At 61.8% G+C, this 24,934-nt stretch overlaps 2 protein-coding genes across 3 annotated transcripts in view; one reads left to right on the forward strand and one right to left on the reverse strand.

Moving 5' to 3' along the window:
• The window catches only part of ATP11A (ATPase phospholipid transporting 11A), a 105,345-nt gene that overhangs the window by 71,880 nt on the left and 8,531 nt on the right, over positions 1-24,934 (reverse strand). Inside the window, exon 1 of one of the 2 annotated variants that reach the window (XM_013053044.2) lies at positions 9,250-9,483. The exons of the other annotated variant lie outside the window; for it this stretch is intronic. Within the exon in view, the coding sequence (XP_012908498.1) occupies positions 9,250-9,483 (234 nt within the window). Of the gene's footprint in view, positions 1-9,249; positions 9,484-24,934 lie in introns of those variants that run through there. 2 annotated transcript variants of the gene reach the window in all.
• On the forward strand, positions 10,171-22,673 carry LOC101670788. Its single transcript, XM_045081282.1, has 5 exons — positions 10,171-13,683; positions 14,616-14,709; positions 14,850-15,155; positions 16,379-16,505; positions 16,611-22,673. The coding sequence occupies exon 5, from the start codon at positions 21,699-21,701 to the stop codon at positions 22,602-22,604; it is 906 nt and encodes a 301-aa protein (XP_044937217.1). The 5' UTR covers positions 10,171-13,683; positions 14,616-14,709; positions 14,850-15,155; positions 16,379-16,505; positions 16,611-21,698; the 3' UTR covers positions 22,605-22,673.

Genomic DNA, 24,934 nt, shown 5'->3' on the forward strand with positions numbered 1-24,934 from the left:
CCGTGGAGGCCTGTTGGCTGAGCTGACCGCACAGATGGGACATGTTACTGGCGTTTACACTGAGCCTGGGCGTTTCGAGTCAGGCCGTGTCCACACACCCACGGGAGGGGGGCACCCGGGGCAGGGGACGCCTGCAGAGCGAGTCTGCCGGCCTGGACTCTGCTGGCCCTGTGCCCCCCACCCTCTGCCCCCACGGTGCCAACAGCAGCCCCCCAGGGGAGACGGCCAGAAAGGCCTCCAGATGGTCCAAGCTCCTGGGGGAGGTCACAACAGAATCACTCCAGCTGAGAAACCGCCACACGGAGCCGGACCCGACATTAACCCCAGCACCACCGCGGAGAGGACACAGCAGGGTCGGGTTCCCAGGGGAGGGCAGGGCGGCTGCCCTGGATGCTGTCCACTGGGACGAGACGTGGGTGCACCCACTCCCACCAGGACGGGTCCTTCTGGAGAAACCTGCCCACCTTGGGTCCTGGGGCTGCGTCCCAGAGACCACGCTGCAACCCCTCTTGCTGTAGAGAACTCCGTACTTTCCAGGTGATTCCGCCGGTCAGCGATGACCGGTCTCAGAGCGGGTGTGACTCACATACATTAAATCCTAACGTTCGCCGTTTTAGGACCTTTCTGTTGTCAGTTCCCTGCAGGTCGTTGCTCAGTCATCAGAAACGGCCGCCCCACGGTGGGGCACCCGCCCGGCAGGACGGCTGTCCCCAGAGTGGACGCCAGAGAGCCAGTGTCGCTGTACTCGGGGAGAGTGAAAGGGTATAGCCGCTTCAGAGGACAGTTGGGTCGCTGTGTAAACCGTGAAACACAAAACATAACCCTCAAAGTGACCCCGTGAGCCAGCAGTCCCACAGCCGGAGGACCATGACGGCAACAGCGGTCGGCCAGGGAAGGGGGGCCCAGTCTCCCCTGCGCACCTCCTTGCTCCGCGGAAGCTGCTGCTGGGGGAGGAGGCCCGTGTGGCCGGAGCCACAAGGACCCCAGGCTGCCATGGCTGTGACAGGGAGCCGCGAGGGGCAGTGCCGGCAGGGCCCGGGGGACCACCTGCCCTTGGGCTGCAGACCCAATGCTGAATCACCGGAGCTTTCAGGCTGGGGTTCCTTGTGACTCAGCCAAGGTAACAGTGGGTGACGGGTCACCGAGGAAGGTCACCGGCGGGCACGCAGGTGAGGGCATCAGCTGCGTCATGATCCTCAGAGGAACAGAGCGGGCTGTCGGCACCACTGGGTGGAGCGTGCCCTATGAGCTGCCCTGCACACCAGGCCGTGCCCGTGGGTCAGGGCCATGTGCTAAGGACCCCCAGATTCAGCAGGATCCTGACACAGTGGCCCCAAAACACCGTGTGCAGCACTAGCAACTCCAGGGAAAGACAGGTCAGAGCCGCCCAGCCACGCGGGGAGGCCAGTTTCCCGACCCTCCCAATGGGAGTGTGATGGCCACATCCTCCACTGGCCACCAAAGCCCCCATGTGCGCATGGTCATGACGGAACACAGACCACAGCATGGGACCTGCCGCGAGCCCCGTCTGCGGTGTCCTCAGCAGAGCTGGGGCCGGAGCACTGCCCTGGGGCCCATGTGGGGCCACGTCCACCACCAAAGGACCCACTTGTCTAGCTCCGTCGTGCTTCAGTCAGACGCCCGTTGGTTCAGAAAGCCAAAGTCTTGGGCCCTGCCTACAATTTGATGTTTTATACAAGAAGCTGTCCTCAGCTTGTGTTTCGGTTGTGGACTTCTGTAACGAGCGAGATGGAGCATCGTCAGGACCTCAGTGCTGTTCTGACTACAGGGTCCGCAGAGCGTCCGCACTGCTCTGACAGGGCTGCGCAACCGGCGGTCGTTTCGGGACATGGTGACAGACCTCGGGGAGCCTCTGGGACCACACACAGACAGGAGGTGCGGCCCGGACTCCCTTAACCCCTTGCAGGTAAAATAAAAAGCCACGCAGCACGGACACCAGGCTTCGGCAGGACGCCGGCACGCCGGCAGCCCGTGGCAGGTGCCCAGTGGCGTCCGACACCTCAGTGCCATGGCGGGGTTAGGGTTAGGGTTTGGGCTAGGAAACAGCGGGTCTCTTCACCGACTGGGCCCGGGACGCAGGCGGGAGCTGGGGGAGCCACGGAGCCTTCCAGGGGCCGGGGACCCGGGCAGCAGCTTCTTCCCAGGGACTCGCGGTCCTGATGCAGCCAGGACGGGGCCCCGTGGGGGGCAGTGACGCTGTGAGTACCGAGCACGCGTGTTACAAGCGCACCCATGTGGCCGCGAGCTCTCGGGCACGCGTGATGTGATGTGATGTGAACACCACGACGCCGGACGCCGTCTTCGCCTGGTTCGCCTTTGGACACTTCACACCCGCAGCCGAGAACTTCTCCGAACCAGCACGTCTGCTACATAACCCTCAGATGAGAAGGGGACAGAGACCCACCTGCGTTTGGGGTTCGTGACACACGTTAAATTCACCCCAGCCCTGCCATGCGCTTCCCCTTCCTTGCTGCAGACGATCCTACGTCCTTTTTAAAAGCTTCCGAAGTTGCCGTAAGACGTTCTCTAATGCACTCTCGGAGAAAATCGTTTCCCTGAAACCCCGCCAGAAACACTCTTTTGCTTTGCAGCCTTGGCACGAACAGCCCATATGCCGACGGGGGCGAGTCCTTGCCAGTCGGGGTGCGGAGCCCCGGGGGGCGGCCCCGGCGTCTCCTGGTGTCTGTGATCTACGGGCGGCCCGCATGATAGCATCTCCGTCACCATCACCCTCCGTGCCCACTGTCCTGCCCGGCCCTCACCGGGGACCCAGGCTGCAAAGTCACCCTTGCTCCCTCACAGACCCAGTTATCCTCAAGTACACACGGGACCCCCGACTCCGTGCTGAGCATCTTCTGAAACATCTCACAGTCGCTGCACGGCGGTGACCCTGCTCCCCACTGTCTCCCACCCCCTCCCCACCGTTCTGGGCACCCAGTGACCCACGCCAAGTCACCATGACCTAACCCCGCAGCCCGCAGTCCCACTCAGGACACAGATGCAGCCACAGAGCATAACGAACCCAGCAGAAACTCAGGCAAAAGGCTTGAGAAGACATTTCCACAAAGACGACGCACACATGACAGACATGCCCACGAAGAGATGCCCAACGTCACTGACCCCTCGGGAAACGCGAGACAAGACCATAGCGACACAGCGCCTCGCGCCCAGGAGGACGGCAGGAGCGGAAACCAAAAACTAGCCAGTGCCAGTGAGGACGCGCAGAAGCCGCGTGCCGCAGGCAGCCGATGGGGCCGCCACGGAAACGGGACGGACTCGCCATCCGACGCGGCAGGCCCACTCCAGGCACTCACCGGACAGACCAAAAGCAGGATCTCAAGGAAGGAGCTGTGCCCTGTGCTTAGCGGCATTCTAAGCAAGAGAAGACCTGGAAGCCCAAGCGTGCGTCGGCGGGTGCCTGGACAAGGAAAACGGGGCCGAGCAGAGGGGAGCTCTTCTGCAGGGCCAGGGCCCCCCCCTTCACCCGGGGCCTGGGGCCATCTCAAGAACCGTGTGTGGCCGCAGCTCGCCCCAGCCTGTGGCACGGAGAAGCTCGCCGTCTTGGCTGAGGAGAGAGCAGTGAATCTACGGGCACAAGGCAGCGGCTCCGCAATCACCGGGGCGTCCACGGTCCCAAGGGACCGGCAGACATGGCTGCAGCCACGGAGTGTGTGGTTCCAGAGGAAAGAGTGATGCCACCCGTTGGCTGCGGCCATGTCCCAGGACCTCATCCCGGGCCCAAAGGTCATGCACCAGCCTGCCGGTCGACAGCCGGCCTGTGGCTCCAAGACACAGACGTCCGGCCTCTGCCGAGCCTGGCGGTCAGCCTCATCGACCCCAGCACTGCCTCCCCAGCCAAGCACATCATCGGCACAGCCCGCGCACACAGTGACCCGCCATGTGAGAGCAGCCGGCGGCAGGGAGGAAGCAGTGTGGTGGCCGTGACCGCAGGCCTCACCGTCGCCACTGAGCCTGGCACGTCGCCACCCGGCAAGCGAGCACAGTGATGGCTTCAAGTCACGTTCCCTGCGCTCAGTATGAAATACTGCAAATTAGGGTGACTTTTCCAGACACGATTTTGCTTGTTTTAAGGAGTTTTCATCGAGACTGTAGCTCGGGCCAAACCTGATTCCATGCAGTGAAGTTCACTTAAGGGGATTTACCAGAACGGACGTGTCCGCAGCAGGAACATGGAGCTGTATACACTCATGTGGGAAACACGAAGCCTTTGTGGTTCCTGCGGTCACAGTGTGCGAGGTTTGAGCTTAAGGTGGTTCCCGACGCTTTCCGTCCCGGACCGGTCGCACGCCTCCCGACGGCACACGGCGCCTTGCCCAGCAGGATGAAGGAGCGACGTCGTTGGGAAAGCGTGTGGATAAACACACCGCGTTCAGAGGGGAGTGCGTGACCTTCCCAGGGTGCGGGCGGTCGGTCTGCAAACCGGCCATCACCTCTATGTGGGAGAACATCCGAGTGGGGCTCCCAAACGGGGGCAGAGATGTCCTGTATGTCGGGGACAGACTGAGCGAAAATCACCCGACACCACCACTGGGAGGAAAGCGCAGAGTCAGCCCGGAGACGACAGTCCTCCAATGGCACCTTCCCGGTCACCCCAAACCCGGTGAGGGGGCAGGGTGGTGTCCTGCTCCTCCACCGACCTCCTGGTCAGCTACAAACGACGCCACAGACACGCTTCACCCCTGCGGACGTGGGGTTCAGAGCAGACGGTGACGCAGACGACCGCGGTGCACGGCTGCCCAGGGTGATCCTGAACATGGAACACAGGCTTCGCCCATCACTGCCCCGTGGGACCACGGCCAACAGACGCCGCGCAGGCGCCCCCCAGCTCCCGCGGGGCCCTGGCCGCAGTCCTCGGCAAACCCCACATGGTACCAAACCCTCCGGGCCCTGAAGCTGTACCGGGGGACAGACGCTGGGACCACAGTGGACAAGGCACCACTTATTTTCCCCATACACCAAACGAGTCAGGCCAAGCTTGTCTTCCCAGAGTCCTCGGCCGAAGGAGGCCGCCGCAAGCAGGCTTTCCTGGGCCCGTGGGCGCCACGAGCTACGAAGCAGGGCGCCGCACGACCTCCCGCCCCGCGGAGAAAACCCGCCATCACTCCCCGGAGGCAGACACCCCGCAGCACGCGTGCGTCTTGCCCCATGAGCAAGCGGCAGGAGGCGGAGGTCCCCGCGCGGTCCCGCTCCCCGAATCCCCCGCGAGGCCCGCTTCTCAGATGCCCGGCGCCGCCGCTCGCAATCGGTCTCACCCGACGAGCGGCCTTTCCCGAACTTCCGGTGGGCTCTCGAGGAGGCCCCTCTCCGGCCCGACCCCGGATGCGCCACGCAGAGTCTGAAAAACACAGTCCTGGAGCCCCGAGGCCACAACATCCGCAAGGGTCAAAATCCAGAAAGTTCTTTGCAGCTTCCTTCCTTCCGGACACGCAGCCACACGGCCACAGTCAGGATGGCCGTGGCCACACGTGGACTAAGCTGCTGGAATGACCAGAGCGAGTCTGCTGGCACGTAAGAGGGGGCTGTCATGATGCTGTCAGGACGGGCCCGGACGATCGGCTTCAGGTAAATTATCGTGACCAGCATTGTGGTGACACGTTCGAGCACATTCTTAGTTTTTCCTGTTCTCAGCTTTGTTTGTCTGGCGTCTGGCATTAGTGAAGTCGTCCCCCGAACACACCAGCTAGAAGCCCGACTCCGCCCTGCCCACAGCTGGCGTTGGGCTCACACACCCAGCTGGGGGGTCGGGTCCCCGGTGGCTGTGCCCGTCCTGGGGGCTCCAAGGTCAAGCCCACGTGTCGGCAGCTGACGGCAAACTCCACAGGGGCTGTGTCATGGCAGAACCAGCTCTTCGACCGCGACACCGTCCCCATCGGGAAAGAGCACCCTGGCGGCTGGCGGGGTGGGGCTGCGCACGGGGAACACACCTGCCGCCCCTCCTCCCGGGACAGCAGGGAGTGACCCTTCAGGGAAACAGTCCTCTGCAGCCTTTCCCCCACTCGGGACCCAGAACAGTCACTGGGACAAGAGGCACAGGTCCCTGGTGACGTGTTGAAGGCAAGTCGGCCTCCGGCAGCCTCACATCTGCAGGACCCTGAGCACGCCGGGGGCGGACAGGGAAAACGTCCCAGCAGAGCGCAGGGACGCCACGGCCTCTGCTGGAAGCCGCCAGGAAGAACGGGGCGCACCCGAGGACACGGGGACCCTGCGGTTGGGGGTTGGGGGGTGGGGGTCTCCCGCCCAGTGGGATGCTCCTGGGGCACCCACCATGTGGGAGCTGGTGGGCGAGGGTGTGACAGTCACCTGACTTGCTACGGCTGAGCGCGGAAGGCACAGCAGTTGGTTGGAGAGAACCGGCCTAAAATGCGCTCAGGTCCTGACCGCTGCACCGTTGTGAGCCGCCGGTACCCACCGAGAGGGCACGTGGACACCCACCTGCTTCCATCGGGGGAGGGGCTGGCCTCCTGCCCTCCCCCGGCCAGGCAGGCAGATGGACGACAGGGCTGGGCCCCCAGAGCCACACCTGCAGCAGCACCGGCACGAGGCTCCCCGTCCCTCTCCGCCCCCACCCCCACCCCCACCCCCACCCCCACCCCCCAACTCTGAGAGCTGTGGAAACGCACTGACCAGAGACAAAACCCCATTCGACTCCGGGTCCTCCCCTCCTCACTCGGCTCTCCAACACCCCAAACTTCAGGAAACACAAACTTCCAAATGCATCAACGTCCACCTCTGACAAACGAGATTTCACCCTTGGTCGTGCTCTGTGCACTGCGCTGGACGGGGCCGCGACAGGACACGGGGGAGTCCCGAGCTTCAGGGCGAGTGCCCGAGAACGCCGCTCTATCTCAGCAGCCGTGCACCAGGCCCCGGAGTGGTGGTGACTGGCAGCCACACCGCATGACCCATGGGGACCGGGAGACAGTGTGGACGCCGTGACCTGCCGGCGGAGGGACGAGCCCTGGGGAGGTGTGCCTGTCTGACGCGACACGCAGTCACCATGGGCGAGTCTCCTGGGAGGCGTGGCGAGGGTTCATCTTCAGAGGCCCTGCAGAAAGGTCACGGAAAGCCACGGCCGCACGACACGTGACACGTTTTCATCTCAACTTCAGACGTTTCCGCCGAGGCCCAGGGAGCGGAGGTACTTTTATCTGACCTTGTTCAAGCTCAAAACCTATGTGGTGTGACCACACTCCCGCTTTCCCGTGATACGAAAGAGAAAGTGCTCGTAAAATCCCCAGTGTCACCTTCGTGACGACGGCCACCAGAGCAGCATCCCTGGCGCGGCTGGCGACCCTCGGGAGGCGCTGAGTCTCACCACAACTTTGTGGGCTCTTAGTATTACTATGACGCTTTTCTTGACTGGTAAACTGAGGCCTGTGACAATTTTTAAGTGTATTTGAGCAAAAATCTGGCCCCCAGCCTCGACTGCCAGCCACGTGGCCAGAGACACGAGGACGGCCCCCTCCGAGGTTTCAGGCTGCTCGGAGTTAGACGAGGAATGCACAGCAGGCCTGGGTCGGGAGGCCGACCAGCCACCACGCCCCTGACAGTGTCTTCACGCCCACGGGGAACCGCGGCGCTGACGGCATCACGTGGCGTAAAGGCAATTCCGCGTCGCGGCATCTCAATGCTTCTGCTCCAGGAGAAACGGAAGAGCACCGGCGGGACGGGGTCGAAAACACCGCAGCCGCTGGACGCCGGTGGAAATCTGCAGTCCTCGCGGCAGGCGGGCGGCTCTAGGGTCCGTCCCCGGGTTCATGCCAGCCCCACGGTTGCGGACTCGAGCCAGCGCGGGTCCACCCACCAACCCCAACCGTTGGGTCCTGCACCGCAGACCTGAGTGTGTAGACGGGACCACCACGCTGCCCACAGCAGAGGTGACATCTGTCCCGCTCCGAGAAGCCCTCCCTGGATTCTCCCACACGGTCAAGTGGTATTTAGCAAAAAGGTCTAAAGTTACGCGAAGTTAGTGTAAAGTTGAGCATAAGCCATGTGCCCCACAGGGAACTTCTGGGGGCACTTGTATCCGCTTAAGCTGTGCACCTGTTTCCCCGACACATGCCCGGGGAGACCAGCCCCGGGAAGCCGGCTCACCCACAGTGGGCGGGTGTCAGAGCCTCCCTCCAGCTCAGCCAACCCCCAGGGCACCTTCTCAGCGTGGACGCCGGCAAGCAGTGCCCGTGGCAGGCGGAGAAGCCCGTGGGCCTCCTTCCCAAGGTGATCGCGGAGAGAGTTGGCGTCTGGGGGGAGCACACGGTCTGACCCAGGGCAAAGCCGGCTCCATGCACCTGCCACGGACGCCAAAGCCTCTCCTGTCTTCCCCCCAAGGCAGGGCTCCAAGTCCCCGTCATGTCCCCTCTCCTGCACTGCAACCTCCCCCGGGATGCGGCCCAGTCTCCCTGGGGGCCGGCCTTCTCCCTCGTCCAGGAAACTTCCTAACCAAGCTCTGAAGGACGTGGGCCACGGCCACCTTTCTGCGCCCCTGCTGTGTTCTCCTCCTGTCCACGAGACGGAGAGCCACAGGCGGGTGTTCAAGCTTCAGTGGACAGAGGACTCGCCCTTCCAGGCTGCCCACAGCTTCTGTCACAAACCCCACGCACGGGGCTGCAGAAAGTGGCGCCAGCGGCCTGGTTCCAGGAGCCGTGGAAACGGACGACCACGAGTGCCTCCGGGGCTCATGCAACGGCTGCAGGCAGCCGGGCTCGGCCGGGGACCCGGGAGCAGCATTCCCAGCAGCACCACGAGCCCAGCGTGGAGAACGCACTCTGGTCAGGGCAGACGCCTCACGCACACCCGCTGATTCACTCGGCACTTCGACCCGACCCCTGCCGCTATCTGCGACACCAGCCGGGTGACCCTATGGGGCCCCCATTCCACGCTCTCCCCAAGTCCCAGGTTTCCCTTCCACTCAGAGCACGAGTAACAGGTGCACGAGGCCCCGCTGACCTCCTGCCCACGGCCGCTGGTCACTCACAGCTCCAGCCCTCTGCCCTCCCCACTGCCCCAACCTTAGGGTCTTTGCTCGCACTTTCCCTCACCAGGATCACCTTCCCTCCCCTCCTCAGGCCTTGCGTGCCGCCACCTCTGTTGAGGTCCGGCCTCACCCCTCTGTTGAAAATGCCCCCCACCCCAAAGCCCATCATCCCCTCATTCCCGACCCACTGGGGGTTTCTCTGCGACACGGACACCCCCCATACAGATACTTACTCTGTATCTCCAGGAGCATCTCATCGGGAAGTAACATGCACACGAGAAGTGACTGTCCCGGGCGTGCCACTCAGCCTGGCCGCGGGCGCCCAGCCCGGGCTCGAGAAGCAGGACCTCCCTCCCGCCCGGAGCCGGCCGTCCCGCAACGCCCATCCCGGGATCAGCATCGCCGCCTCCAGGCCCGGCCTGAACTTCGCGTCCTGTGCAGCTTCTGTCTGGCTTCGTGGCCTTCATACCGTGTCTGAGTCACGCTGGTCACTCATTCTTCATGTCACGTGCACAAACATCCCACGGTACGATTTGGTATTTTTCCAGCGCAGACCGGCTATTCCCGGGCACTCACACGTGGCTCCACCGGCTGTGCCGAGTGTGCCTGGCAGGGCTCCGGCTGAGGGTGTGGCGGGCATGTCCCACAGGGGCTCGCGCGGCCACACAGCCTTGCCCACACGCGGCATGGCCGCCGAGCTGGATCCGTCACTGGTGTGTTCACCGGCAGGCCTCCCTCTGCTACGCGCACCTCGAGGGTACGGACCTTCCACACGTGTTTTCAGACGCTCGTCAGACTATGCTGCCGGAGCCCCGTGTGCTCCAGCGGATCATGGACGTTGCCGTAACGGGCCAGACTCTCCCCGAATCTTCATTTAGTTCGCACTGCCTCATGAATGCATTTTGTGCGCCTCCGACAGAATGTTTCCTGTCCGCAGCTCCGCACGGATTTCTTCTTTCTGGTTCCAGGAAGCTCCTTCAGATCCTTTAACAGAGGACGGGGACAGAGCGGGTGAAGAGCTGTTGCCTCGGATGGCGCGTGGCCCTCCTCGCTCAGAAGCAGGCAGCACTCCCACCACTGCCACCGCCGACTCGGAACCGAGGTGCGCCGAAAACGGGCTCCACCGGCAGCTTGGGGGGAGCCCGTTCTATCGCAGGGACGCTCTAAGATGCTGCCGCGGGGACAGCGGGCCACGGCGCGGGGCCCAGGGGAGGCTGGCCGTCAGCCAAGTGTGGCCACGTTGAAGACGACACATGTTGAAGTCACACAGGAAGCCACACAGAGGAAAGGTACTGAAGTATTTGGTCACATTCCTTACTAATGTTTACTATGTTAGGACGTTTACTTTTCACCCAGTAAGTCTGGGTTTGGACATTCCAACAGCGTGAGGCAGGACCCATGGTGACCACGAGGCGACTGACGGGCAGCTGAAACCTACTCGGCTCAGATTCCCTCTTCCAGTTTGCAGATCAGAGATGCAGACGGGGCGCCCGGGTGGCACAGTCGGTTGGGCGTCTGACTCCTGATTTCAGCTCAGGTCATGACCTCAGCGTTGTGAGATCGAGCCCTGCCCCGGGACCCACGCTCCGCGGGAAAGCTGCCCGAGGCTCTCACTGTGTGCCTCCCCTCTCCCTCTCTCTCCCGTGCACGCACACTCTCCAAAATAAACATTTTTTTTTTTTAAAGAAAAAGAGTTCTACTTTCATCCTAAAGTTCTGGTTATTACAAATTCCTTGAGGAATGTGGTGCGTGCGCGGACAATTCCTCTAGAAACAGGCACACACACGCCGGGTCTGTCTGCACCGACTGATGAAGAAAAGGAAAGCGTTCTGTGCAAGGCTCCCCGGTGGGGCCCGGGCCTGGGTCTCGGTGAGAACCGGGGCAGAAGGTTCCAGCCCTTAGCCAGCCCTGCAGCTGCCTACCCCCAGGACTCTCCCCTTCCGTGCGGGGTGTGTGGCCAGCAGACACACGCACGGACACGCGGCGCTCGGAAACAGTGTTCTCCTGCACAACCAACGCTTTCGGGAACGTACTGCTGTGCTCAGACACTCGTTTAAAACGACGAAATGTAGGTTTGGAAGAAAACGGGCACCAAGATCCTCACAGCAATGACTGGTGCACACGAGGCATCAGCACCGGCCCCGTATCGGGATCTAAACTGAAGGTGGCTATGCCCGCGGGACAGACGCTGGGGCGCTGGTGACTTCTCCGGAGGAGAGAGGAGCCCACAGGGAGGCCTCAGGCTCCCCCACAGCCACACCCGTTTCTCTAACCTGTGTTTATTCTCACATTTTTATGCAAAGCTTTCATATTATTCTACAGGAAAGTGGAATTTATTTTTAAAAACGTTTTAAATTGCCCAACCTTGAATAAAAGCACACCGGCTGTAAGCTCCCTCCGTGACACCCCCCGTGATGTCCTCTGTGGACCCCCCCCAGAGGTCCCCTCCATGCCCCCACTGTGGGCCGCCCTCTGTGACCTGACGCACGCACTCACAAGTGCGCAGGGCTTCCCACGCTGGAGCTCAGAGGCCTGTGGACTCGAGCTGTGCCACGTGAGCGGACCGAGCCCACCCAGCAAGCCCAGGGAGCCGGCCGAAAGCGTGGGCTCCGATCACGGAGCTGGGAAGCAGGACACGGGGTCGGTGACGGAGCAGCGGGCCCAGAAGGCCGTGCTGGTCAGACGGGACAGGTGTCCGCGTCCCGGCGACCCCTGATGAAGTGATTTCCCAATTCCCAAGGCAGTCCCCATGTTCTTCAGACGAACCGTGTGAGGGAAGGAAGTCCGTCCGTCACATCCACCCAAAACGCGGCCAGTGTGAAAACCTGCGTTGTCCGAACCTTCCATCGCTCTGCGCAGGGGAGCCCCCAACCTGTCCCCACGAGCCCGGGCAGATCAGCCCCACCCAAGCCTGGCAGATGTCGTCACCCACAGGCCGTCCTCAGGCCTCCACCATGGAGGCCCCCAGTCCTGGGAGGCCGTGGGGGGATGCGGGACCCACAAGCCTGTGCTGTGACCACACACCGTACCTGGCCGGGTGCCTCGTGGGTGCTCGGACTTAGACTGAGAAACGACCGTCGGTATACGGGGTGTCCACCTACTCCTGGCACAGCCTCAAGGTGTCTCGAATCATGCGACTTAGGGTATTTTGGAAAGGCCTGGGGCTGGGGCTGGAGCTGTCAACCTATCCCTGGCCTCCGGGGACCGGAGGGGAGGGGGTGCAGGCAGAGTCGATCACCTCAGGCCAGTGACTTCATCAGTCATGCCTCCCCAAGAAAGCCTCCCTAAAACCCGAAGGGCTGGTTTGGGGAACTTCCAGGCTGGCGAAGCAGCGGACATCTGGGGACGGACACGAGCTCAGTAGCTTCCGTGAAAGCTCCATGCCCCTTCCCCGTCCCCACACACCTTCCATCCAGCCGGGCCTGACTTGTGGGCCCGTGTAACAGGCCGGTGATCCAGTTCCTAAGCTGTTTTCCCAAGCTCTGTCAGCCACTGTAGCACACGAAGGGAACCCAAGGTCATGGGGGACAAGTGAGGTGGGGAGGGCCTTGGGGGGCTGAGGCGCAGCCGGGTGACCCAATGCTGCCTCCAGCACAGGGTCGGGGCTGGGCTGAGGTCTCAGGCACCTGCTGGTCCGCGGAGTGGCTTGGGTGTGTGGATGACCCCCCACCCCCTCCCCAAGTGAACGGAGTCCAGAGTCTAGTCCCCTCGCATCTAGTCTACCTTGCCCCGGCTGCGGGCACGGGGAAAACCGCCTGCACTGTCCTGAGGGCCAGCAAACACCTACTGAGCGTGCCCTGTGTGCAGAGGACCCCAGAAGCCCCCGGGGCAACAGAGGCTCTCGTAGACAGGGCCGGCTACCTGGCGCTGGTCACGAGGGGTTTGCAAGGGCCTGGGTGAGAGAGAAGTACCGAGGTCGGCGGCCGCGGGGCCGGGGGCCGAATGCGGCTCGGGAGGCTGGAAAGGACGGAGCAAGGAGCACCTTCCACACGGACGCGCCCTCCCCAGAAGCCTCCGCTCGCCCACCCCGCTCATTCCGGGCCCCCCCGGCCACAGAAGGGCCACACATATGGGGACGATGGGACTCCCCGCACCGGCCGGCTGCCAGCCCCGCCCACTACCTGGGCCTGCTGGGGGGCGAGGCGCCCCGTCTTCCGCAGCCGGCCCCGGCCCCGGCTGAAGCAGGGGAGGAGTTCTCGCTGTCCTGCAGGACCCGCCCGGCCACGGTCAGGTAGGAAGGGGCACTGCCCATCCCCCCAGGACTCGGGGGCTGACCTGGAGCAGGGCGGCGGAAGTCGCCCAGGGCACAGATGGCCGCAGAAGGTGGCGAGGAACAGAGGAAGGCAAACCCCGTTGGAAGCGGAGACGAACTCAGATTCCGGCTCTGGTAGAATCCGTGTTTTGTCGGCCGGCGCAGGCTTACAGAAAGCCCTAGGAACTTCCTTCCAGGCGGGCGTCTCTTGTTATTCCTAACGAGCCCCGTGGACCACAGTCCCCTGGTGACTCAGGCGCCTTGGCATAGTTTCTAGGGAGGGGCTGACCACGCACGATTACAGGCTGGAAACCCACCCCAGCCTCCGGGGCAAGGGGGGCGGTAAGCCAGGGGCGGTTCTGGGTTTCCGGTGGACGGAGTGCTTCGAGGGCAGCAGCCTGACCGGCAGAGGCAGGTGGGAAGTTGGCGCCCCCCCAGCCCTCCCCCGCCCGCCCTGGGGTTGCTTCCTTTGGGCAAGGACTGAGTTGTGCTGTTTCTGCTTTTGTTTGTTTTGTTTTTTTGAAAGATATTTTATTTATTTAAGAGAGAGCACACAAGAGCTGGTGGGGGGGCAGGGAGAAGCAGGGAGCGCAATGCGGGGCTCCATCCCAGGACCCCGGGATCATGACCTGAGCCGAGGGCAGATGCTCAGCGAACGAGCCGCCGGCAGCCCTGAGCTGTGTCCCTCACAGCCAAGCGAGAACTGTAAGGGAGTTCTGCGGGTCGTCCTGGGACATGAAGGAACCCCAAATTCAGAGCTGGCATCTATGGGGGGTGGTCCTGTGGGCTACCCCGTGGGGCAGGTCTGCGCTGAGCACAAGCGTGAGTACTGTCCCCAGTCCTGGTCACCTGCGAGGTCCCCCCAGGCTGTCCAGGTCCCGGGTGACGACCCAGCTGCCGTCCTCAGCCCACAGCCTCCCTTCTTACCGTTTCCCCTCCCGGTGCTGCTCGTAAAGGGGTGTTGGGGGTGGGGTCCTCATCGGACCCGATGGACCGTACGAGTGACCGACCGTGGCTGGTAGGGGGGCCTCCCACACTAGCGGGGGCGGGGGGGGGGGAGGGACCCGGGAGCGGCGTCTGACGCACCGCGCTCAACTCCACCAGACACAGGACAGCCCCTTGGGTCCGCGAAGAGTGGGTTCCTGGTCCCCATGGCTCTAGCGCTCTGAGCTGGGCAAGTCATGTTAATGGGAAAAGCTTTATTCTCTTTTCTGATTACAAAGGCAAAACACAACCTGCATAAAACTTTTAGCACAAGACAGAAACACAAAGACGAAAGTACCAACAACCCATCATTGTGACTTTTGGAGATAATCACTGGCGAACACTTTTGTGCATTTTTTCCAGGTTTTTTTCTGTACATCTATGCACAAGCACCCAAACGGAGGCCCAACGAGTCACACACGATCCGTGGCGGTCTGTTTTTTCATTTCTCATTAAGGTAAATTTATTCAATTCAAATTATTGGCCTTTATCCCAAGATCATATTCTTTGTATGCTATTGGTATTAAAATATTTTCCATGCAGCAATGGTAATTTCTCAATGGTCTTATGACAAAAGAAAATTTTTTCACCCGACAGAGCACAGACTTCACATCAGTAAACCTCCGCCAACACCACAGCCTGCAAGGACCTCAGGGTCCCCGGCAAGGCTGTTCTGGGCACGGAGACCTGCAGTCCCTCTGGGAGTGGCACACGAGCCCACGGACAGTGCGACCGCCGGTGCGCTCCTGGACTGGCGCTTTCCAGGTTCCTTAATGCGGACGAACGCCTCACCATACAGTGTCTGAACTGAAGGGGACTACTGCCCCTGGCTAACCGACCTTCCATTTTACCGGTGCTTCAAAACAAAGGAATAAACAGGAAAAGAACATAAAGCAATAAAAGGTGATCTTTTTGCATTTATTTGCTTTTTTATTGCCTCTGAAAATGTTTACATCCTAAGGCCAGCGATCATAAAACAACCCGACTCTTTGGCCGTCGGTGAGGTTCAAGGACAGCGTACACACTCTCGGACAGGCTTAGGCTGTCCACACACTGTCTGTTTTCTGTTAAAACTCTTGCCAGGGTGTAAAGCCTTCCGGTCCCTTAATATTTCATCCCAAAAGAGCAGACTTTAAGGCTCCGTGCTCTTGACTGCTGAAGTCCTAACTCAAAGCCCAGAGAACAGGGCCCCCCGACAGGCCCCTCCGAGGACGGCTACAGGCACCTAAACAAGAGGGCAGTCGGGTCCCCACGGCTCTCCCCATGCCACACGTAAGGGGGAGGCAGGACCCCTCCGGTCACACAGTGGCTCCGAATGGCCCCTGGAGACGCCCCCTTGGGTACGCTGTGCGCAGAACACGCCTGACGTCCAAAGGCTGCTAATTTTAGTGCTGGTCTGGGGCCAGCTAACAAACCCAATGTTATGAGCACAAACAAAGCAAAATGAACGTCATTAGCAAAGATGAATCTGGAATTGTTACGGCTTCAAAAAAAAAAAAAAAAAAAAAGCCGGATGACTTTAACTCTCACAGCGCTTTTACGGCTCTCCCAGGAGCAAAAGCAGCGAGCGCTTCCTCCAGACAAATGCTAGAGAGGGCGCTGGCTGGCTCGGCCGCAGAGCCACTCGGGATGTCCACTCAGGTCACGATCTCGGCTCCGGGTCTCCCTCCCCCCGCTATCCCCGCCCCACACCCCCTCTCCCAAATAAATCAATCTTTAAAAAGGAAAAAAAGGCCAGCGGAGACCCGCCTGCCGCGCATCAGGCAGGAAGAACCGCGTCCACCTCTCTTGGGGCGCCCCGGCAGCCCCGCAGACCTGTTCGTACCACTAAGTCTCCAAGAATGCCATCACGCGAGAACCGCCTGGTCCTCTCCCACCGCTATTCACCGAATTCGGCATCATCAACGTGTAGGGTTTGCCGTTACAAGCAGCGAGAGAAGCGGAGAGGGAATTAACACACAAACCTAAAACCTACAAACTTAACAGTAGCGTTTGCAAAACCGCAACATCAAGGTCCTACCCTTGGTGCCCAGAAGCACCAAAATCGGAAACATTTACCACCTGATGTCCGGGATGTTTATTCTCAACTCAAGTATGTTTGGTCGCTAAAATGTTTCCTTCTACAGCCTTGTTTTCCAGAGCCTCCCGCGGGTCCACTTACAGAAGGTGCGGTGGGGCGGGCCGTGCCTCCGGGGGCCGCAGCCGCACACGCTAGGGTCAAAGCGCCCGGACAGGCTGCACGTGATTCAGGAGGTAAGTGCCGTCAGCATCCAACCGCTCCCGCACCTTAACCAGCCTTTTGTTACAGATAAACGGGACCTCATTTTGCATTTTTTGTCCTGATCGTTCTATTCTTAGGCTTAAAAAACCATTCTCCAGGCAGAATCAGCTCTGCTTATGGTTCTCACCCCATCACAGAATTCCCGGCAGAAAGACCTCATTTCCTCTCTCTCGGAACATGCCCGCGCCCTGCCTCGGCCCTCCAGGCCCTCGAGCCCCTACGACAGTCGGCGTGTCCCCGCCGTGAGCCCAGGACGCACGGGGCCCAGCTGACCCGCCCCACCACCCTCTGACCTGCTGCTGCTCCACAAGCTTCCTTCCTCACGCAGATTCTCCGGGAACAGAGAGACGGAGGGTCTAGGGCGTCAACCATCCATGGCAGGCCCACCAACACCAGCAAACGGGCCGCCTGACACCCTGGATAGCCCATTGCTCAGTTCCACGGACGTCCCCACTTGCCTCTGGGTGAGAAGCAGCCTGTTCTCTGCGCGCGGACCCAGCGCCGGCTTCCCAGGCCCTGCTGACCCCTCAGAGGCCCCAGCCGCACACCCTCATCCAGGGAAGTTGCCTGACGCAAAGCCGGTGCCTACAGGGCTCCAGGAGGAAGGGGCCTGGAGGAGGTGCCGGGACCCAGGGTCAGCAGCAGCAGAGAGGCCCGAGTCTCACTGAGCTGTGGCCCAGCGGAGACAAGTTAACTCTCGGGGGCTCCAGAGGGACAGAATCCACCAAGAGGGGCTGGGTTGAAACACGACCTAAGGTTTGGGATTTGGGAATGTCTGGGCCCAACGGACCTGAGGCCCCAACAGTGTGTGGTGCTTGAAGCAGGGCCCAGGGAGCAGCCCGGGCCGAGACGTGTGACCTATGACTCCCCAGCTTCACGAGGGAGGGAAAGCCTGAGAGCGCCACAGCACGCGAACACCTCGAAGACAGTGTGCCCCCGTAAAGCCGGCCACAAAGGGATCAACGCCGTCTGCCCCGCTCAGACTCGCCAAAATCACGGAGACACAGAACAGGACGGAGGTCAGCTGGGCCGGGGGCGTCGTCTGGAAGGAGAGGGCTCTGCAAGACAGTCCCCGAGACAGACGGGGGACGGCCGCACGGGGACATGAATGTGCTCAGGGCCGTGGATCTGTATCCACGAAATGGTCACGGCGCTAAGTTTACATCAGGTATGTTTTACCAGAATAAAAGGACTGCTGCGCGTCTCACCGATCCCTCGGGACGTCTGGGACAAAGGGTGCTGTCAGCCACTGTCCTGCCACCACGAGAGCCTGTTGTGCATCTCTGCCAAGTGGCCTTCCACGGACACGCGGCGTCACACAGAGGCCCACGGGAGCAGCACACGACACGCTCCCAGAGTGGCCAGGCCGGGCCCCCCCCTCTGCTCCTCTGACTCTGCGTCCCATGCCCCGCGGCAGCTTACAGCTGGGGCGTTGGGGGGCGGGGGCTGGGGGTCCCCGCAGGGCGGCCTCCACCACGTCCACTGATGTTCGTTCTCTGGTTGAGATGAGAACGGTCTCCGTCGGGGGTCAGGGCTCCTGTGGGCCACGGCAGGCCCCGGGGGGAGGGGAAGAAGGGAGCCCGGAGGACGGGTGCGGGGAGGGGCGACCCCACAAGGCCGCCTCCCTCCGTCTGCGGCCGCCCGGGCAGAGACGTTGTGCCTGCATTCCTGGCTCCCCCGGATGGGGGACTCCCAGACCGGTGTCTGCCTTCATTTCATCCTTATCAACAGTGAGCTGTCGGGGGACGATCAAATGGCCAGAAAGTGATCGTCCCACACGGTAAGCCGGGAAGGAACTTTCCGTCCTGCCCGAGACGGCTGGAACCTGAGAAGCCAAAGGAGCAGTAAACCGAGCTCCGTCTGCAGACGACAGACGTGACGGCACCTCAGGAATCCCGCGGATCGTCCCGCGTGGGCCCAACGGTTTCCTTTTATTTAAATACGTTCAATAACACGGATCTTGCCCCCACAAGAACCGCGACGTTTTTAAAAGACCCCATTTCACAAAAACCGGCTTTAAGCACAGCGCCGATGTGGCCAGGCCTCGAACCACTGGCACGTCCCCTGAAAGTCAGGGGACACCGCTCTCGGCCCTCACCCCTCTGCGCGCCAACCACGCGCCCGAACAAGCCCGGTCTGAGGTCGGCTCCCGCGCAGAGTTCGGGGGCACCTGCAGGAAGAAGACCCACTGCTGAGGCAGCGAAGACGCCGCCGGGGGGTGTGCTCGCGACGCTGAGCCCCCACACCGGCCTCGGGAACCACCTGCTGCCGACGGAGGGAGGGCGGAATGCCGGCTGATTTCTCTCCAGCCAGAGGCCGCACGTCAGAAACGGGTCCTGGCCCCAGCCGGACCCCAGGCGGGGCCGTGATAAGAGGCTCCAGGGAGAAGAGGCTCTGGGGAGAAGGTGAGGTGTGTGACCGGCAGCTAATGGCAGAGCCTGTCGCCTGGCAAGGAAAGGGCCGGGCTCTGGGCCTGGCCCTGCGTACTGCTCACTCCCCTCCGCACTTGAGATTGGCCCAACTGGGGGGGCCTCCCTGAGCCTCCTAAGGTTTCCTCGGTGGCGATGCAAGAGGGGAAAGACCCTGCCCTGGAGACAGGCCAGCCTCTCCGACCCATCTGGGACTGGAGGCTGCACATCACACCACCTAGACCCAGGAGGGCTGCAGGGAGCCAGCCCTCACGCCATCCCCAGGTAAGCCCAACCCTGAGCAGAGGAGCTCATCCGTCTCTGCAGCGAGCGGCGGGAGACTCAATCTCAATGAGGCTGCCCTTGACCTGTGGGGACACTGTGTACTCCTGGGGAGCGACTGGCCAGGTTTTCTGGGAAGCAGAACCCGGTGCAGGATGTCGGGGAGAGCCCAGCTCTAAGTGTGGGAAGGAAACGGAGAGAGCACTTGCAAGTGAGCTCAAGAGGTGCCTGACTGCTCTCACCTGGGCTCTTGACTCCCAGAAAGAGGTCTCGTGGGACACATGGGACGCCAGCTCTCCGGACTCTGGTATGCGCTGCCCACTCACCGGGCCATCCTGGGCTGGGCGGCGCCCCCTCCACCTTCGTGACGGCTGCTTCTGGGGGTGGGCCAGTCGGAAGGACGGACGCAGGCGCCTGCCTGTCTGCTCCCGTCCCCCCAGAAGTTAAATTCCATTTCACACCTTGGGTGCCTGCCCACTTCCTGGAGACACAAGCCGGAACTCAGGAAAGCTGGACGTCCAGCGCAAGGGAAAACCCGTGACTGCGGGGCTAGGCTGCAGTGTCCCGCGAGTTCGGGGGGATCCGTCTTTGCTTCTGTCTCATGGCAGGGCTGGAATTCGGCCCAAACCACAGTCCTGCCCTCTGCACTTTCGCTCTGAACTCGCAACTCGGGACCCTCTCCCTACTTCGGGTCACACAGCTTGACGGCAAATACTAAGTCACAGAGAACAGGAGCCTCTCTGCTTTAGGAAGACCGCGGAGAAGGCGGGGCGAGGCCACAGGGAGCCCGGGGCAAGCCGCACCTGCAGCAGGCTCGAGGGCTGGGGCGGCCAACTGTTGCGGCCAGAGGCAGGAGCAGGGCTCAGGCACCGGGAGGGAAAGGCGCACCCAGCGGGAAGCACCGTCATGCCACCGTGCTCGCAGGTCGCAGCGACTGGCAGGGACGGGTCACCCGTCACGTCGCGTCTCCTTCCCTCAGATACAAAACATGCCAAGCCCCGTCCTACACAAGCGACATCTGACCCCAGTGCCTCTGTCTTCAGGCCCCAGCATGGCCTCCTGGCTGCCCCCAGTCCGGCCACAGCCCCTGCATCCAACCACTGTGCGGAATCGCGACCAGGTTCACAGAGAGACGGGAGCCGAGCGGCAGGAGGGACCCTGGTCCCCTCCACGGAGCCTCGGGGCAGAGCGGAGCAGCAGCAGCGTGACTCGTCCCGCCGCAGCTGCGTCAGTATGTGCCGGACGATGGAACCGGCCTTGCTCCCCACTGTCAAGTCGCCTGTGAGCAGCCCAGCCTCACTGTCCTGCTGCCGAACGTCTGCCATGTGGGGCTCCCACCATGGAGGACCAACACCCCATGCAAAGCGAGGGGTCGGAGCCACAGGCCCAGGGAGGTCACACATTCCCCCCCGGATGCGGGGCCTTGCTGCCACAGCGCGGGGCCTGCCCCCGTTGTCACTGTTGGGGCCACAGCACCGCGGTGGTCACTCGCTTCCATCATCAGCGAGCCCAGGAAGACTGCCAGGGGCTGGCAGGGGCCCCGAACTGCAGGATGGCCCAAATCCGGAAACAGGTCAGAGCCATACAGGCGACATAGGGAGACCGTTGCCGCCGACGCACCTGCTTGAGCTCCCTGACCTCTAGAGTTTACAAGGTCAGAGGCCACCTCCGGCCTCTAGGATGCGGATCAAAATCTATCTGAGAAGCCACCTTTCCAGAAGAGTCCGGAGACCAGAGACCCGACTTCCACGTCATACCCTGCATCACAACAGAGAAACGGCCCCAAAAGCCTGATCAAAGGATCACGGACGGCAGATTTCACCCCAGGCCTGCCACTCGGCCGACACGCAGTGTGCGGCAGGAAGACACGGGCGGGCCCGAGCACGTCGCAGCCTCACTTCAGCGCACATTCCCGGGGCCGGGAGGGCAGGGGACCAGGGAGTGGTCCGGGAGCCTCGGTGACAGGTGCGCCTGCGCAGAGCCCTCCTGGGGGCGGCCCAGGACCCTCCCCCACCCCATCACGTATCCGAACCCTGACTGACGGTGAGCACCCTGGACACCCTCTGAGGATGGGTTCCGGAGCCCGGCCCTCGGCCAGGCCCACCGGAAGAATGAAGCAAAGCAGAACTGGATATTCACCATCCGGGCCAGAGAGGAGGTGTCCCCTGAGCCGCAGGGACTGGCCGTGGCAGGTGGGGACAGGACAGCTCAGCGCTGCCCGCAGCCCTCGGGGCAAAGGCCACGCCGTGGGGAGGAGCACAAGACGCCCTCTGTCAGACTAGGGACAGGAGGGCAAGAAACTGAAAAAAAAACCGTCAACCCATTGTTTTTTTTAATGCAGCGCGAGGGTGCAAAGGAAAAGGAATCGATTCTCTCTTGACGTTCACTTCTTCACCTGCCGAATGGGGCTCCGGCCAGCGCAGCACGCGGTGTGGTTTTTTAATGAGACGCGCCACGGTGTAATTACTCAGTTTTATGGCTAAGTCTCTTGTTAATAAACTCGGTACTAAGAAGAGGGACCTGCAGCTGTTCTCTAAAAAGAAACAGAACAAATTCATGAAATCAAAAAATAACCCCGATTTAAGAACAGAAGAAAAATCTAGCAGGTGTGGCCGAAGGAACAGGACACGGTTCTCCCAGAGCGAGCATCGGAGAGCTGCTCGTGACGCACTTTACGTTAACACGTCGGTCTGTGGACGGTGGGAGACGCGATGGTACAGACGAGCCGCCGACGGACGACGTGCTCCACCCGGCCGGTCAGCAGAACGGAGCTTCTGGAAGAAAACCTCCATCCAGCCCTTTAACCCCTGCTTGTCCCAAACGCAGGAAATGGCACGTGACTCCACGCGGCTCAGCGTGCCCGTGCAGAGGAGCGCTGTGCAGCAAGGGCAGTGCCGTGGACGCCGACTTTCAGGACAGCCCGTCCCCCCGAAGGGTCCCTTCCTGACCCCGTGCCGGCGACATGCTCAGGCAAGCAGTGGGAGCAGCACAGCCGTCACATGGCGCCGGTCTGAGAGCCGACGAGGAGAGGCTCCCATCACGCGCTATGTAAGTACAGAACACCACCTGCTCCGTGGGTCGGTCCCGCTAAGATTTAACTCGAGCCTGAGTTTCAGGGAGGCTCTGCTGACCCCGCGGCGGTCTATCCCGCTAACGGAGAATGTCCCCAAGCACCCAGACATCACCGCAGGGACGACAAAGCTTCCAGCTGCGTGTGACTCAGGCTCCGTTTCCGACAAAAGGGCTCGGACGTGGCCGGCGATCATGCACCGGAAAGGACAGAAGGTGCTGAATTTCACGTTCCGTATGTCTTACCACGATGAAAAACTGCCTATAAACCTACCTATTGCCCGTCTGTCCAATAAACCAAGTCTGTTGTAATGTTAAAATCACCCTAACTTGGGGCGCCTGGGTGGCTCAGTGGGTTAAGCCGCTGCCTTCGGCTCAGGTCATGATCTCAGGGTCCTGGGATCGACCCCGCATCGGGCTCTCTGCTCAGCGGGGAGCCTGCTTCCTCCTCTCTCTCTGCCTGCCTCTCTGCCTACTTGTGATCTCTCTCTGTCAAATAAATAAATAAAATATTAAAAAAAAAATCACCCTAACTTAACCAATTATGTAACACGTTCCTCGTTTCGCCACGTAATCTGTGGAAAACTGAGCACTTCACCAGAAGCAGCACACGTCACGTCGTCCACGTTTCAGGCTATGACATCAGCAGCGGAAGGTGCGCAGGCGGCCTCCGTCCACCCCTGCGGCCCGGCCTCGGCCTCACCGCACGTGGAGGCCGCCCCAACCTCCCCCAGCAGCGCCCGGCCCCGACCCCCCTGCGTGCGGTTCACGGTCCTCGGCGGCCGCTCCTGGCCTCGCGCTCGCCCCGTGCCCGTCACCCGCTGCGCACACGCAGCCTCCAGGCCGGCTCCCTGCTGAAGCCTCAGTGCATACAGCAGGCGCCCAGTATGCGCTCCGCTTACCCTAGACCTTTCTTTACGAGAACCATCCTGGGCCGCCCCCCACGACTCCTCCAGGGCCGCGAGCTCGCCTAGTTGACTCTGTCGACGTCAGACAAAATGCAGGACAGCAGGAGTGGGGGCGAGAGCCGCGGCCCCAGACCCCCTGCGGCCTTCCCCACCCGCTCGCCGCTCTCGGGCGCCCCGACGCTGGCGTTACTGGGGGACAAGGCGTGGGTGCCACACGGCTCTCCCAGCTCCTCAGGGCTCGTCTATGCTCGTCAGACTCCACGTGACGCCCACACGTTTTTACAGAGAAACAGGCACTGCCTGCGGTTATCTGTCCGTCTGTCCGTCTCTGTCGAGCTCAGACTCAGCCTCACATCACACGTCCTCCGGACCAGTGAGCATCTGTAACTTTATTCCATGTAACAATTTTAAATTAATTCCATGATTTTAAAACTTGGGTTTTAGTGGCGAATTTCTGAGATCTTGAAAACTCACACAGGAATCTAGATGATACCCTAATGGCAGAACCTGTGTCCCTAATCCTCGGCTGAAAACGGGCTGGAGGAAATCCTCTTTCCTCAGGAGGAGGGAGATTACATACTGCCGTGTCGGGTGGCCACCCCCTCCTCAGCCTGCCCGTCCAGGCCACTCCGGCACGCGGGAGGGACAGGAGCCTCCAGATCGTCTGGGCCCAGAGAGGCTGGAGGAGAACTCTGGGCTGGATTCAAACACTGTCACAGACCTGGGACTCCTCTTACCAACGGGACCACGTGGCCTGCACCGTCCGCGAAGCCAGTGACACGAGCTCTCCTGACGGTCGTCAGAGGCCGGCCTCACTCCTGACCCGAGGACAACTGTGCTTCGGGGCACGTCCGCTCCGTGCGCAAATCCCGAATGAAGGAAGACAGGGCAGGGCTGGAGAAGCGCCCGCCGCGGAGAGAGACAGCAGCAGGGTCGGGAGCTGGGCCACCAGCGTGTGCGCCCCCGAGCGCGTCGGGGTCGTGGGTGCACAGCCGGCCACAGGCGGGAGCACGGGTCCTACTCTGCGAGCTAGGAAGTCAGGCTCTGTGTCCAACAGTCACTTTCCAGACCCGCCAAAGGCACGGTGCCACGCTGTCCAGAGGTCAGAAGTCTGCCAGTGCCACTCCACCGACCGGAGGCACCCGGTCACGGCGCTCCAGCCGGGGCAGACACGTCCAATCCAGTTACGTGCCGAACACCGAGACATCTGTCCCGTTCCCAGGCCAGACGCTACGCACAGGATTATAGTACAAACCCAGGACAGTGCTTGTAGCCTGTCTCAGCATCGGCCCCGCGCTCCTGCCGGCCTCCTGCAGCAGCGGCCCAGAGACACACAGACATGCTGCGGCCTCGGGCCGGTTGGCGACGGGAGCCGGGCTCTATTATAGCCACCAAGGGCCCAGGTGCCACAATCTTAGAGAAGTAGCCCATTCCCACTAAACATCTAGTTTCGCCTCTCCAGGTTTCGTGAACATTCACTCCTGTGTTTTCGACAGAACCGTAAGCAGACTTCATGTGCCTTTCCTCTCGGTGCTCCCATCTGGTTGGGAGTTTACGACCTGAACGGGGCCAGCTCCCAGCGCATGGCCCCGGACTGCACGGTGCCTCTCCCAAACTCGTACACGCAAGCCCTAACCACCAGCAGGACGGTACCTGCAGACGGGGGCCATCTGCACTCTCCCCGCTGGAACCTCCAGCACATGAACAAAGGCCCTGTGAGGCCATGGCAGGACG

Source organism: Mustela putorius, unplaced genomic scaffold (assembly GCF_011764305.1).
Source record: "Mustela putorius furo isolate JIRA1106 unplaced genomic scaffold, ASM1176430v1.1 tig00000551_pilon_pilon_pilon, whole genome shotgun sequence".
Taxonomy (NCBI): Eukaryota; Metazoa; Chordata; class Mammalia; order Carnivora; family Mustelidae; genus Mustela; species Mustela putorius.